Consider the following 17,015-nt stretch of genomic DNA (forward strand, 5'->3'; position numbering starts at 1 on the left):
GCGATATTACCAAAAGTTCTCTATAGGTTTAATGCAATGCCAATCAAAATCCCAATGGCATTTCTTGTAGAAATAGATAAAGCAATCATGAAATTCATATGGAAAAATAAAAGCCCAGAATAGCAAAAACAATTTTAAGCAGGAAGTGTGAATCAGGCGGTATAGCAATACCAGACTTCAAACTATACTTCAGAGCAATAGTAACAAAAACAGCATGGTACTGGTACCAAAACAGGCAGGTGGACCAATGGTACAGAATAGAGGAGACAGAGACCAATCCACAAAATTACAACTATCTTATATTTGATAAAGGTGCTAAAAGCATGCAATGGAGGAAGGATAGCATCTTCAACAAATGGTGCTGGGAAAACTGGAAATCCATATGCAACAAAATGAAACTGAATCCCTTTCTCTCACCATGCACAAAAGTTAACTCAAAATGGATCAAAGAGCTTGATATCAAATCAGAGACTCTGCATCTGATAGAAGAAAAAGTTGGCTCCAATCTACATATTGTGGGGTCGGGCTCCAAATTCCTTAATAGGACACCCATAGCACAAGAGTTAATAACAAGAATCAACAAATGGGACTTACTCAAACTAAAAAGTTTTTTCTCAGCAAGAGAAACAATAAGAGAGGTAAATTGGGAGCCTACATCCTGGGAACAAATTTTTACTCCTCACACTTCAGATAGAGCCCTAATATCCAGAGTATATAAAGAACTCAAAAAATTAAACAATAAGAAAACAAATAACCCAATCAACAAATGGGCCAAGGACCTGAACAGACACTTCTCAGAGGAGGATATACAGTCAATCAACAAGTACATGAAAAAATGCTCACCATATCTAGCAGTTAGAGAAATGCAAATCAAAACCACCCTAAGATACCAACTCACTCCAGTAAGATTGGCAGCCATTATGAAGTCAAACAACAACAAGTGCTGGCGAGGATGTGGGGAAAAGGGTACACTTGTACATTGCTGGTGGGAATGCAAATTGGTGCGGCCAATTTGGAAAGCAGTATGGAGATACCTTGGAAAACTGGGAATGGAACCACCATTTGACCCAGCTATTGCCCTTCTTGGACTATTCCCTAAAGACCTTAAAAGAGCGTACTATAGGGATACTGCTGCATCTATATTCATAGCAGCCCAATTCACAATAGCTAGACTGGAACCAACCTAGATGCCCTTCAATAGATGAATGGATAAAAAAATGTGGCATTTATACACAATGGAGTATTACTCTGCACTAAAAAATGACAAAATCATGGAATTTGCAGGGAAATGAATGGCATTAGAGCAGATTATGCTAAGTGAAGCCAGCCAATCCCTAAAAAACAAATGCCAAATGTCTTCTTTGATATAAGGAGAACAACTAAGAACAGAGCAGGGAGGAAGAGCATGAGAAGAAGATTAACATTAAACAGGGACAAGAGGTGGGAGGGAAAGGAGAAAGAAGGGAAATTGCATGGAAATGGAAGGAGACCCTCATTGTTATACAAAATTACATATAAGAGGAAGTGAGGGGAAAGGGAAAAAAAACAAGGGGGAGAAATGAATTACAGTAGATGGGGTAGAGAGAGAAGATGGGAGGGGAGGGGAGGGGAGGGGGGATAGTAGAGGATAGGAAAGGTAGCAGAATACAACAGACACTAGCATGGCAATATGTAAAAACATGGATGTGTAACTGATGTGATTCTGCAATCTGTATACGGGGTAAAAATGGGAGTTCATAACGCACTTGAATCAAATGTATGAAATATGATATGTCAAGAGCTATGTAATGTTTTGAACAACCAATAATAAAAATTAAAAAAAAAAAGATTCAGCAAAAGAAAAGTTACAAGTGTGTGAAACTAAAAGATTGAGTATAGCATTCTAGACCATGGAGCAAAACATCCTCCAGATTGTGGCAAGATCACTGTGAGCTGGGAAGGAGGAGTGGTGAGGAGGCCCAGAATTCATCCAAAGCCCCAAGTCCCCAAGCTTTCTCTGAGACCATAGCAGATTGAAAGAGTGAATCAGGTCCACTCTCCTCACCCACCCCTGCCTGGGGCCACACAGTGACTCCCTGCAGCTTGTAAAATCCCTCAGAAGGGTGTGTGTTGGGAGCAGTCATCTCACCTCCCCTGCTCTTCCTCAGATGAGTCAGAATTCCCTGTACAAACCCTGTTCCAGGGTCCTGGTGCATATGAGGCAAGCACTCTACCGACTGAGCTATACCCCCAGCCCCTTGGGATAACTATTCAGACATCAGGAAAGTATGTGTAGAACTGTTATGTTTCCCTCTTTCTTTTTTTTGATAATTTTTTAGTTATATATGGACACAGTGTCTTTATTTTGTTTATTTATTTGTATGTGGAGCTGGGGATCAAACCCAGTGCCTCACATGTGTGAGGCAAGCACTCTGCCACTGAGTTACAGCCCCAGCCCATGTTACCCTCTTTGACGAGGCAATCTGAGGTGGGGTTTTTTTTTGTTCGTGTTTTGTTGTCTTGGTTTTGTGGTACTGGAGATTGAACCCAGGGGTTCTCTACCACTGAGCTACACCTCCAGCCCTTTTTATTTTATTTTGATACAGGGTCTCACTGAGTTTCCCAGGCTGACCACAAGCTTGCCATCCTCCTCTCTTGGCCTCCCAAGGAGCTGCCATTGCAGGTGTGACTGGTTAAATTTGAGTTTTTGAGGAATAGATTAATTCAGTTCACTTTATATTGTTGGGGGAAAGTATACAAGTTACAACATTTATATGCTCCTAAGAAATTTTATTTTATTGTCCACTTTGTATCTTCTCCCTTGGGCCTGCTCCACAAACTTCTAAACACAGTCCTAGAATTGTTACCCCTCTCATCTGCCTGCTTCAGTGGCCCCCACTGGTCCTAGACCCACTTTCCTTCCTTCTGGTTACCACCCTGACCCTGCTACCCTATAAACACACACACACACACACACACACACACACACACACACACACACACACACACAGAGTTTCCATCTTCCCTTCCCCAAGTCCAGACCTCTAAACTCTGCTATCCCAAACATGTGAAAGGCCAACTGCATCTTCTCCTTTAAAGGTCCTTTAAAATAGTGTAAAAAGAACACTGAACTTGGAAGATCTGGACTCTGTTCCTGCAATCATGTGACTCTGGGCCTCTCCCTTAACCTCTGTGGGACTCAGTTTCCTCACCAGCAAAATGAAGAGATTGGACTTTGTGATATCCAAAATCTCTTTGTGACGTCCAAAATCACCTCTAGCTCCAACATTCTGTGCTTCTTCATTTACTTTCCCTGAACAAACTTTTTGTTCTTATATATGCAAGACTTTCCCATCTTCATTTCATGCTCATTTCTTCTTAGAAAGCGTTTGCAACTGTGGGCTATGTTCTTTGTTGAGAATCTGTGTGGCAGATTCTGTGGCAGATTTTGGGGGGAAGTTTAAACCCCCTCTACCCTACTCAAACTTACTGGCTGTCCCCATGAGAAGCAATGTGTATGCTCAGGGAACAGAAATGAAATTTACTATTAGTATGATTGACCAATATTCAGGATTTTTATAAATCCACTACCGAAATATAACACACTGCATTCAAATGCAATTAAAATGCATTTCTACATTTCCCACTATTTATAGTTACCCATGTAATTGCTGCCTACACTAACATAGTGAATTAAGTGCTAATATTTCAGAAAATATTGGTGCCGGAATACGAATTTAGAGAAAAAGGGACCCTTATACACTGATGGTGGAATGTAAGTTCGTACAACCACTATGGAAAATAGTATGGAGTTTCCTCAAATAATAAGAACACAAATAGAACTACTATATGATAGTAGTTCTTATTATGTTAGGTGATTCTAGAATATATGAAGTAAAGCACTGGAGTGGGGGTGGGGGTGAATTGGCCCTGGGACCTCTGAAATGCCAAAAATAGAACTACCATATGATCCAGCCATACCATTTGTGTATACATATCTAAAAGAAATGAAGTCAGCATATGCTGCATGCCTCTCCATGTTTATTGCAGAACTATTTGCAATAGGTAAGACATGGAATCATCCAGTACCCATCAACAGATGAATATATAAAGAAAATATGATTTATATACACAGTGGAGTATTATTCAATGATAAAAAAAAATGAAATCATGTCATTTTCAGGAAAATGGATGGAATGGGACTACATCATGTTAAACAAAATAAGCCAAGTATGGCATCTTTTCTCTTATATGAAGAAATTGGATGAGGGAAATGACCTGAAAATAGAAGAGGAATTGTTTGAGTAGGGGAAGGGGGTTATGGGGAGACAGAGACAAAGGAGGGCAGGCGAAGGTAGAGAGAGTGTGGATAAGATCAAAGCAGGATATATGCATGTCCTAGGAATTCTTTAATTTATAATCAATATGTGCTAATAACTACAATTTTAAAAATTACTGGTGCCAGAGAAAATTTATTGAACATCTAGTTTAATACCATCATTGTTGGTTTGCATGTATGCATTTTGGCATAAATTTGCATGTAGTTCTGTATTACCTCTTTTAAGAGTAACCTAAGATTGAGAGATTTCAAATAATATATCTAGCCCGGCATGGTGGTGCACACCTGTGATTCCAGCAGCTTAGGAGCCTGAGGCAAGAGGATCTTGAGTTCAAAGCCAGGCTCAGCAACTTAGTAAGGCCCTAAGCAACTCAGCGAGACCCTGTCTCAAAATAAAGTATAAAAAAGGGCTGGGGATGTGGCTAAGTGGTTAAGCACCCCTGGGTTCAACCCCGGTACCAAAAAAATCAAATAATATATCTATTTGTTCCCACTGGGCATAAAAATCCCTATTATTCCAATTTCCCCTTCTTCTGTTTTTAATATTAAACATTCAGTGCAGCTAGGCATGGTGACTCCTGTCTATAATCCCACTTACTCCAAAGAAAGAGGCTGAAGGATTGCAAGTTCAAGACCAGCCTGGGCAACTTAATGAAATGAAAAGGGCCAGGGGTATAGCTCCATGATAGCTCGAGCACTTGCCTAGCATGTGCAAGGCCCTGGATTCAATCTCCAAAAGAAAAATAGAGAAGTGGAATGAAATACAGAGAGGTAAGTAAATCAGGACAAAAGAAAAAATAGTCATAGGATAATAAAATGAGTCCGAAATACCTTAGATTGTGCAGCTTTTATAAGCGAGCCACATATTTTATTCTGAGCAGGGGGTTGGGGAGGGAAAATATAATACTATTCCTAACATAAAAATGTATTTGGATACCTGTGTATTTGAGAGGAAGAAAAATTTATACCATGAGTTTTCATGAAGGAATCACTAAGTTAATACTCTAGCCTCCACTCTTAACAATATCCTATTATTCCTACAATGCTAAATTCAAAATAAGCATTTAGTGAGTGCTTACTTCGTATGTATATTTCAGTGCCTTGCAGTAATTTTTTTTTTTGATGCTCAAACTATCCTATTGTTGGCCAGTGGGGACCAATTAAATGGACTCCTGTATCCTTTTGATGTGATTCTGCAGTTTCTGATGCCTTTTTTTCCTAGTGACAAAATATTCCAGACTCATCTTGTGTATATCTGCTCATAACTCAAAGTGGCTGTTTTGAAAATTAATTTCTTTTAGTGAAAAGCGGTCTTAAAGAACACAATGGGAGGGGGCTGGGGTTGTGGCTCAGTGGTAGAGCAATAGCCTTGCATGTGTGGGACCCTGGGTTCATTCGATCCTCAGCACCACATAAAAATGAATAAGTAAAATAAAGGTATTGTGTTCAACTACAACTAAAAAAATAAATATTAAAAAAAGAACACAATTTGGGCAAGTTGGAATGTTCATTGTTTCTGGGTTGTCATTACTTTCAAGATTCAGTGAACAGATTGAGAAATATTAATATCTTAGAGAAATATAAATATTAAGTCCATATTGATATTTAATATTTAAATAAAAGTTTTAAAGGCTTTTACTCAACTTATTTTTTTTAGTTGTAGATGAACACAATAACTTTATTTTGTTTATTTATTTTTATGTGGTGCTGAGGATAGATCCCAGTGCCTCACATGTGTTAGGCGAATGCTCTACTACTGAGCCACAGTCCCCCTCAAATAATTTTTTATGTATAACTCTCTTCTCTTACTTTGAAGTATTGTTTCCCAATGACATCAACATAATTATTTATTTGCTTTTCTCTAATAGATACATATATGTGTATAAATGTGTGTGTATGTACATAAACAGCAGAAAATACCTACCAAATGTAGTTTAAGATTTCTCTGCGGATTTTTTTTTTTTGCTCTTAGAACATTTGATAAAATTACTGTTTCTTAAAATAATTCTTCTCTATGTGTTTATGCTATCAACTTTATATACAAATAGGCTAATTAATTTCTCATTTTGACTTTAAGAACTGCTTCTCTTCTTTTTGTTTTAATTTTGTCTTTAAATTACGTAAAATATTTTGTTAACTTCGGAGTCAAAACTACAAACATTGAGAAGTCTATTTTGCCTCCCTGTGTCCTCCCTCTTGTTATTTTACTCCCCTTAGGGGCAATGCTCTTATCCTTCCATTATTTATTTTTGAAAACAAGTTGATGGCTTGTGTGTATCACATCTCCTCTTTTACACAATAGGTAGCATACTATGAACATTTTGCTGCATCTTACTTTTTTGTGTCATTTTATTAACAACATATCTTAGAAATAATAGCACTGTATAGATATCTCATTTTAAAAAATAAGGTATTTTTCATTCTTTAAAAATCAAATCATTTATATTTTAAAAAGCGAATGAGGGTCTGGAGCAAAAGAGCACTTGCCTGGCATGTGTGAGGCCCTGGGTTCAACCCTCAGCACTGCATATAAATAAATAAATATCCATTGACAAATAAAAATTATTTTTAAATTTTTTTTTAAAAAAGCAAAAGAATGATCTTTTTCAGGGATGGAGACAGGGCAGTAAGTGGGAGTGGGTGGCCTGGAATGCCTGCCAGGGTATTAATGATTAATTTTGAGTGCTTATATTCTCTTCCCTATACTTTGCTGAGTTTTAAGGATATCTAAGAATTTTTTAAAAAATTCTAAACATAACTGCACACCAAGACAACAAAGGAGAACTCTTTGGGATCACTGAAATATGAATATCATATTTGATATGTGATGGGTTAAAGAGGGAAATTTCAGGTGAGGATGTGCAAGGGAAGGCTTTGTTGAAGGTGAAACTGGATATAAAGAGAGAACCCTAAATACTCCATGAAGGAAGGCTATCAGAAATTGCTGAAGAAAGGGAAAAAAAAACAAATCCTCCCCAAATTTGGTTGACTTAACCAATAATTGTCATTTGACTCTGAGTACGGTTGCTTTTTTTTTTTTTTAATTTGGGGTGGTGTTGGAGATTGAACCAGGGCCTCATGCATGTTAGGCAAGCTCTCTACCACTGAGCCACATCCCCAGCCCTAGAGTTACTCTTTGTTATCACTGCCATTCTTGTTCCCTGCAATAGCAAGACAGATTGCTGTGGAAGGCGATACAATTTTCCTTATAGAATCAGCCTATAATATTTTAATTTTTGAGGTCAAATATGAAAACCTCACTTAATATCCTTTTGTATCTCCTCTAGCATTCTCAAATGTTCTTTTCTTGCTTTATCTTTTCCTTCATTGTCTCAATACATTTAAACAAATTATTTCATGTATTTATATATTGTGCCCATGGATGATTGAATCCCACATTGTAACACACATTCTAGAAAAGTAACAGTCTTAATTTTGTTCAACACTACATTCCAGTTGCCAGGAACAGATTCCGTTGGTGCTTTAAAAAATTCATTGGGTGAATACTAGTGGCAATAGAGGGAATGTGTAACCATGGAGTTCTGCATTAATATACATACATGATTCCCTTATACATTCATCTCATCACTTTCTACCCCAGAACTCTGTCAGGATTCAGTTTTATTGTTAGTAATGCAGGCTCAAACTCAACTGACAATGAGACTATAAACCAGTGAAAGGATATAAATGATAGGGATGTAAAGGAAATTCAATATATGTATGTTTTCCTAATAGGTACATGCTTATGAGCATAGTTTTATAAAAGAGCAAAAATAGTTGTTTTACATTTATTTAACATTTACCATTTCCAGAACTTTTAATTCTTTTGCATTCATTCATATTTGCATCTGTTGTCATTTTACTTCTGCCTGAAAATTTTCCTCTAACATTTTTTGTAGTTTGTGACTCTCAGATATTGTCTGAAAATGCCCGTATTTTGTCTTCTTTTGTTCCCCATCAATCAAATGTTTGGAAGAATCAAGTGTATTATAAAGTTAACTCAGTTAATAATTGGGAGACTGAATTTTTTAACTTTTTATTGTACAAACTTTATCTAATTACAGAATTTCATTGCTCTATTGAAAAATATCTAAACATTTACTTAATAATCATTTCTGAATTTTACCTTCATTTCTGAAAGACATTTTCAGTGGGTATTGTATTCTGGATAGCCTTTTGGAGGTACAGCAGCACTTTAAAGATCATTCCATTCCCTTCTGGTTTGCATAGTTTTTCATGAAAAATCTGTTGTAAGCCTTAACAGTGTTCCTCTGAACATAATCTGGGCACTCCTAAAAATTTTATCTTCATCAATGATTTTTAGCAATTTTATTATGATATGCCTTGTTTTTCTGTTTTTGGCTTTGTTTGTTTGTTTAGTTTATTCTGCTTGGGGCTTGTTGAACTTAGAGTCTATATAGGTTTATACTCTTAATCGATTGTGAAAAAATTTGATCATTATTTTTTTATTTTTATTTTGGTAGTGGGGATTGAACTCAGGGGCACTCAACCACTGAGCCACATTCCCAGCCATATTTTGGAAATCTGCAGGGAAGCCTCACTTTTTTTCTGAGTATTGGTCTTAGCATGACTGAGGAAAACTACATAAAGGTAAAGAAATCACCACTGGTGGGCAGTAGCTGAGCAATTCCTGGAACTGAGAATCCTCCATATACCTAGGAGCCAGAATAGAGAGACACCATAATGTGTAGTACTTTAGAAGAATCCTCAAAAAGTTATGCCTTTGTAATAGAACTAAATTAACCCAGCAGGGTTAACCTTAGAGGCCGTTTGGCTCTGCCCTAATAATGCATTTTAAAAGCCTGAGAATAATCAAAGAACTCAACTTCTTCTTTTCTATTACACTGCCCCCCAAATTCTAGTCACCCCAGCATTCCCAAACTCCAATCTATTCTTAAATCAACAAGATTTTACTACTTTCATTTGGTTTTCCCTCCATGTGCTATAGCCCAGAAACTGACTTCAAGCAGCATTAGTTGGAAATCGCAGTCCTATCATCTCTATTGTCCAGTGCCTGAAAAGAGTTGTTTCATATGTTTTGTCTAGTTTTCAAGTTGTTTATATGAGGAAAGCAATTCATTTAGCAGTTAATTCTTCATAAGCAGAAGTCCTACCAACTGCAAAACAACTTGTTAAAGATAGTGGTAGTATGATTCATTTTTCAATGGTCAGAAGTAATGTGTAGAAGAATTGAGGGGATTTTGTAGAAAGATATGGGGCTGTTGAGAGCTGTGAACTTGTAAACTACCATCTTGCATTTGGAACAGTGTAGATAATGCAGCATCTACTTTCCTAATCCTAATTACTGGGAAGGAATCTATAATTTCCATGAAATAAATTGCAAGTACTACTATCTATGGGCTTGGATCTGTTACTGTCTGTAGAATGTTCACCCTAGAGGCTTTTTGTGTAGAGAAGTAGGGGGAAGGTTGCTTTAGAAGGAGGTTGGCAGATCTTTCTCCTTGAGGCTTGGATTCTGTATCTATGTTATGGTCTGATGTCTCACCTTTACTCCCTAACTCTGACTTTGATCATTCCCCACACACTTTCCCAATCACACACACTTTGTGAAACCATTTACTCTCTCTTTTTAATGACTGAGCCCTTCAGTATTTCATCAGCTCCTGTATGTAGACTTCGGTGTGTGTCAAATTTGGAATGGTATGTCTGCCCCATACAGGAAAGAGCCTAATATCATTGTATATAAAGTTCCTTCACTGGATACCCATAGGTTGAAGGGGGCCTCACATTTCAAAATTCTATGCCAATGAATTTAGTCTGTCCAAGGAGACATTAGGAACATATTTATAGAGGACCCTAAAGAACAGGAAGCCAACCAGTGCACATTCTCCAAAGAGGAGGGTCATTGGAGAAGGAAATGTCCCTGATATTTCCAAGAGAAGCCATGTATGGTCAGGCAGACCCTGACCTATCCTGGCAGATGGCGCCACTGGTAGAGGAAAGCTAAAGGAGCCTAGAGGCTTTATACATGTCTCCCTAAAAGTGATCTTTGAGGAATCTCGGCTGACTCTTACAAGTAGATAGGAACAGGGTCAGTTTTGATCAACATGGTCCTAAATATCTGGCAGGAGACTAAAGCCTAAGCATAGTCCTACATGGGCATTTAAAAGGAAAAACAATGTTTTTTTTTTTTTTTTTTTAATGTAACTTAAATGTACATTTGTGTCAGCCCTACTTAAAGTAAGTAAAGCTGGAGGCTATAGAGGAAAGGGTTCTTGTGTGGGAGTACACAATAATAATGATCATAAAGGACTCTAAGGTTGCAAGTTTATCCTAAGTTAATTTGAGCCTGATCTCTTAGACCTACAAATATTCCTAACCCCCTACATTGATAAACTTGATCTGTTTTCCACTGATATGATTATGAGTTACTGTTTCATGGTTTTCAGAGACTGCCTGAGATGCTAATTGCTTTTGTGCTAATTAGTTACAAAAAAGTAATGCTTTGCTATCTTGTTTATTATTGTCTTAGCATGATCCTTGCCCTATGTATGCTTTGCAAAGTTACCTGACATCTGATTCTGTGGACCTCTGGACTTCTCTGATGCTGAATACCCTTATCTGTCCACGCCACATCTGATAGAGAACAAGGACTTTGGGTTACTTCCCCAAACTTCACCTTCTTTCAGCAGGAGGCAGCTTGGAGATGTCATTGCCCATTTTTCCATAGGAATGGAATATAGAACTCAGCAGTGGGGAAGTGTAACAGTGGTCTACTTTATGCTTTGAATATATATAACCCTTGCTGCTCTGCCACTACAACTTATTTTTAAATGGAGGTTTCTTTCTTTTCTTCTCTCCCTGCTCTCCTTAATCTCTCCCCCTCCCTAATCTCAGGGGAAACAGGATTACCTTTCCTCCCCATTTTAGTCCGATTTATGTATCCTTGAGTATACACCCATCATAGGAACAAAGTAATCGAGACATTGGGTATGGTACCAAAAGATCTCAGAAATGACTATGTCCCAAATTAACAAGTGAATTACAACTCCAACAGAGAACATGTTCAATGTAGCCTTGAATCCCTTCTTAAAAGCCCCCTGTTCCTTCTGACGGGCAGAATCACAGCCTCAGGACAGGAGTCTTCTGTGTTTCTCCTTGGCTAGCAAAGCAGTAAACCTTCTTTTTCATTTTTCTAAAAAAAAAAATTACTCATAAATTTATCCCAAATAAGAATTGCATCTCTCAGAACTTAATGTCCAGATAGACAACCCCATCATGTTCTCAAAGTTTCTCAAAGATGATTTTGGCTCAAGATTATCATCTCTTCTGAGAGATACAATGTCAATCAGGGTTTCTCAGCCTTAGTACAGTTAGCATCTAGGGCTGGATAATTCTTTGTTGTTTGGACCATTCTACGAATGTTTAGCAGCATCCTTGGCCTCTGCCCACTGGATGTCAGTAGCACTCTCCTCCCAATTTTGACAACCACAGATGTCTACAGATACTGCCAGATGTCCCCTGGAGGTACAAAATTGCCCTAGTTGAGAGTCACTGGTATAGATGCACCATGGTGTGTCACACTCCAGGGCACCACAGAAGTGCAGCTTGGGAACTAAAGCTGGAGAAACCCAGGTCAGTCTATAGTGTCTGCCCTGTGTACAGTGTGCACTGGGAAGACATTGACCTTGGATTGCAAACTACTAGATACAAGTCTGCCTCTGTAGATTTGGAATAAGGTTCTCCACTTTTCTGCTCAATTTATTTATTTGAAAATGAGGAATGGTGCTGTTTATGCCACACAACACTGCTGTAGTGAGAACACAGTGAGGTTTTATATATACAGGAATACCTATACACAAACATATACTTCTTCCATATAAGGATACAATATACATGGATTTAATAATGATTCATAGATAAGTGTACTTAATTTGCCAGTATAATTAAAATGGCAGTATAGAAAAAAATACATCTTCTAATTTGTAATGTAATGTGTAATCCCCCCTGTGGTTTGTGATATTGTTCTCTGCTAGAAGGCTTAATAGGGGATGTCTAACTATAAAAAATAAAAAAAGAAAAAGAGTGCCTTTTTAGCAATTAAAGTCATAACTAAATTAGAATACAAAGAGTAAGATTTTTATATTTGATTATTAATTTTGCACTTAGTAATCTCTCCAGGCTGCACAAGAACTTAAATGTCTTGACGAGAGATAGTGGATTTTCATTCTCTTGGGATGTCATTATAATGAACCTGGTAAATAATTCAGGAACATATTAGAGGCCAATGGATGGGCAGCACCTGGTGCCATATTGTTCATGCCTAAGCACACAGAATCTAAGATGGCATTCTACACCTGTCACTATTATTCTGGCTTAAACACGGGTCCTATGCTCAGTGACTATTGAAATAATAGTTGTTGATATTTTTATCCCATTTTCCTCCACAATCAAAGAATATGATGCTATGCTGTTTCAAAAACACAAAGCAGAAGTGGCATCCTCTGAATTGCTTCAGTCAAATTTCAAATCTATTTTCTCTATTAAGGGATGGGTTGCTTTAAAAATTAGTAGAAAAGATTGCTTTTCTACTGAAAGATTTATTTTCTAGTATAAAAGGTTGCTTTTCTACTGGTCTTAATTTGAGCCCTTTGGCCTTTCTGCCTTTGCTGTTCAAGGTTGAGCTTCTTTTTAGATCACAATATTTATATTGAAGGCATCTTATGACTCATTTAGAAGGAATTTCTACATCTTCCTATTACCTGAGTAGCCAACCTAAACTCTGTCAGTACATATTTTTAAAAACAAGCAAACAAACTGGGCATGGTAGCACATACCTATAATCCCGTGGCTCAGGAGGCCAAGGCAGGAGGATTGCAGGTTCAAGGCCAGCCTCAGCAATTTAGCAAGGCCCTAAGCAACTTGGTGAAACTCTGTCTTAAAATAAAAAATAAAAAGGGCCGGGGATGTGACCCAATAGTGCTTAACTACTAGATTCAATTCCTGGGACCAATGAACAAACAAACAACAAACAAACAAAAACAAGCAAAGAAGACCTCTCAAAAACCCCCATTCACTGGACATAGAATGTTCTTCCACACTCTGAGACAACAAGAGGTAGAGTGACAGATCATGTATGGAGACAGCATGGGCACCAAGCCCAGTACCACCAAGGATCAGACGGAGATTAAACCAGAAGTTACATGAGAAAATCTTAGAAGAGCAGGAGGTTTCCTGGGAGGGAAGGAAAAACAATGTGTCTTACACATCTAATGTAAAGTTTTTACAGTAATGGGCCACGAAAGGAATCTGAAGACAGACTGCAGAGCTTTTTACCTAGAAATTGCTAGATGTGCTTTATCTTTGTTTTTAAAGTATTATTTATAATAATGGTTTAAAATTATACCAAAGTACTTTATATATTTAACCTTTGTAATATATAAGTACATAATTATACAGTAAAATATAATTGCATATGATAAAATAAAAAATATTTTAAAAATTTGTGTTTGTGCTTGTTAACACAGTTGCTTTCCTTTCTTCAAGGCCCAGCGTGAGAGTATTTGGAACAGTGACCGCCCTCTGGTGGTGAGCCAGAATCATCACTTTCTGTGACCTAAGGGTTACCAAATTGTCCACTTTTGGCACACATACTACACTCTAGCAGCAGGGGACCCATTGAAGGATGTCTAATGTTGGAGTAGGTCTGATGAAGGAGCCTAATGAAGTAAGCCTTTGCTTCCATCCGAATTTGTTATTTATTCTGGATTTCAGCCAGAAGCCAGCTCCAAAATGGGGCTTCTGAAGAAAAGACTGGAGTTGCTTTTGTGTTTCAAAGGTCTGCCTCCCTTACCAGTGGATGACTGAGACTGTGAATAAGTACACACCAAGAGGACATGTGGTGACATGGAGCCTGAAATAAACTGCTCTGAATTTTGTGACAGTTTTCCTGGCCAGCAGCTGGATCAGAGACCCCTTCATGATCTCTGCAGGACAACAGTTGTAAGTGAGCAGTCAAGGGGCGTCAGGGGTGCTCACATTATTGTTGTTGTTGGCAGTGAGGTGGGGGAGGAAGGAGAGAGGAGAAGTGCCTAAGCAAGAACATGTATTTCCCCGCGTTGGTGCTGATCTGCAGAAGATCCTTCATTCCTAACAGCTTCTCTTTCCTCTGTCTTCAGACCTCTTCCCAGCATAGCAGTAAGACGGTCCCTTCATTGTCTCCTGCCCTCTTGGGTGTTATTTGGACTTTTCTCAGCTGTGGACTACTTTTGATACTCTTCTTCCTTGCCTTCACAATTCGCTGCAGGAAGAACAGGTAAGCAGCCCCGGGCCTAGTTCTTCATCGCCTCTGGCCCAAACTGTGAAACTTAGAGTGCTAACATCATTTTGGCACCACAAGCATCCAGCCAGTATCAGCAAAGCTTGTCTCCCACTGTGTGAGTCACATGAGAAATTCCCTCTGAAATACTACTGTTCCTGTAGTACAATTCCCTCCAGAGCAGAGAAAGCTCCAGCCCAGTATTGTACCAATTACTACAGTGAGTATCCAAAGAAGAGAACGAAAAATTTCTCTCTTTATAGGAGGGACAGTCCTTCTAAGAAAATGTAGTATTTGTGTGAAAAACTGAGACCCTGTAGATAAAATGTCCAAAACAACATAAAAGTGTATAGACTTCACAATGGAATCAATCTGGGTTAAGGTTCTCACAGAACAGTGAAGTTTTACTGCCTGGCTATTCTGCTAGACAGTTCTGGTGGGCTGAGACATCACTGGTGCATCAGGGTAAGCATCTCTGGTTCCCAAGCCTGGCAAAAGAAGCAATTGGAGACTTGTCTGAAAGAACACACAGACTCTTGCCTTTACTAAGCTCTTTAATCCAAACACACAGACTCTTGACTTTACTGCTCTTTATTCCTTCCTTTGGGGCCCACCCCATCTCTCCCACCTCAACACTTATACCCTCCTTTGGCCCCACTGTTCCAGTCTGCTTCTGGAGAAGCCCAGCTTCAGCCCTCTCTCCCTGCCATACAGCTGACTTCTGGTTGGAGCCTATAATCAGAATTGGACCCCTCCCCCAGAGGCCAAACTCATCCAGTCCCACTCGAGTCTCACACCTGGCAGTGATCAAGTGTATTGTACTCCATTGCCTATGATAGATTTGGCACTTAGATGAGGATCCGTTGGTTGTATTTGTTTAGCAAGCATTTGGGGATGCCACTTGCCATTTTAGGCACCACAGACAGGGAATTGCTAAGCAACATTGACCTGATTGGCTGGGTCAGCCTCAGCATGTGACATGTGGCACTCAAACTGGAATACACCCCCAAGCTGCCCCAGCCACTCTTCATTCTGTTTCTCAGACACACTAAGCTTACTCCCATCTCAAGGTCTTTGTGCTTTCTGTCCCTTTATTGTTCCCTCTGTCTGACAGTCTTCTCCAGATCTTCCTGCGGCCCATGCCTCCTCATCTTATAGGTCTTGGCTCTAGTGTCACCTCTTCAAAGAAAACTTCTCTGACCAGCTGTTGTAATCAGCTTTTTCGCTTCTATGACTGAAATATCCGGCCAGAATGATTTTAGGGGAGAAAAGTTTATCACAGGGCTCTGAGTCCATAGAAGACCGGCTCCATTCCTTGGGGCTGAGTAGGGCAGAACATCATGGGGAAAGAGTGTGACATAACCTCATGGCAGAAGGGTGTGTCAGAGGGAACCTGCTCACATGATGATCAGGAAGAGAGAGAGACTCCATTCACCAGATACAAATATATACCCCAAATCTACACCCCTAGTGCCCCACCTCCTCTAGCCACACCCCGCCAGCCTTCAGTTACCACTCACTTAATCCCATCGCTGTCTGGGTTAAGGCTCTCGTAACCCAATCATTTCTTCTCTGAACCTTCTTGCATTATCTCACACATGAGCTTTTGGGGGATATCTCACATCCAAACCATAACACCATCTTATCTAAAGGAGTCTCTCTACCCAATGGCCACCCAGCCCATCTCGTTCCACATACCATCACCATGTTTTATTTTATGTAACTATCTGATATTACTGTGTTGATTGAATTGTCTTTTTTGTCAGTATCCCTTTCTAGAATGTAAAGCCTGTGAATACAGGGATCTTATCTATCATACTCACCACTTTTCCTCTAGCAATTAGAATAGATTCTGGAACATAATAGGTACTAAGTAAACAGTGTTCAGTACTCTTGAAAATAAGGATATTTAAATCCTAATATTGAGTGATACCAAGAAAGTGACTAGGAAAATCATTCATTTCAAGGTTAGAACAATAGAGGAACAGTCTCTTGAACTACAGCACATTTCATTAATGAAATTTAAACCTGACTGACAAATAAGAAAAAGATATCATCATTCCACCTATCATTTTTCTTCCAGCAAACCAGTAGTTTAAAGCACTCAGGGGCAAGCTCTCTCACAGTTAGAGAGGAAGGCCTACACTGAGAATACCATGTCAATGCCTTCCTGTTGTGCAAGTAATAGGTGGCTTAATGACTTCAGAAACTGAGTCTTTGCTGCACATGAAGTTGTATTTATAGATGAATAAGCAGAAGAGACATTTGCCTTATATTTAAAAACTGCAACTGAATGTTGAAGAAAGCATGTATCAGAGCATATTTTTAATTTTAAGGACAATATTATCTATTGGCAATAAATGCTTTAGGACCTATACTTGAGATTGAAGGCTATAG

At 38.7% G+C, this 17,015-nt stretch overlaps 1 protein-coding gene across 2 annotated transcripts in view; it reads left to right on the plus strand.

Annotated features, from left to right (window-relative positions):
• The first annotated feature begins 14,206 nt into the window (after positions 1-14,206).
• Positions 14,207-17,015, plus strand: part of Gpr156 (G protein-coupled receptor 156) — a 60,721-nt gene continuing 57,912 nt past the window's right edge. For both annotated transcript variants that reach the window (XM_076868548.2, XM_076868549.2), the window contains exons 1-2: positions 14,207-14,302; positions 14,479-14,615. In XM_076868548.2, coding sequence (XP_076724663.2) covers positions 14,207-14,302; positions 14,479-14,615 — 233 coding nt within the window. The remainder of the gene's footprint in view (positions 14,303-14,478; positions 14,616-17,015) is intronic.

This window comes from Callospermophilus lateralis, chromosome 10 (assembly GCF_048772815.1).
Source record: "Callospermophilus lateralis isolate mCalLat2 chromosome 10, mCalLat2.hap1, whole genome shotgun sequence".
NCBI lineage: Eukaryota > Metazoa > Chordata > Mammalia > Rodentia > Sciuridae > Callospermophilus > Callospermophilus lateralis.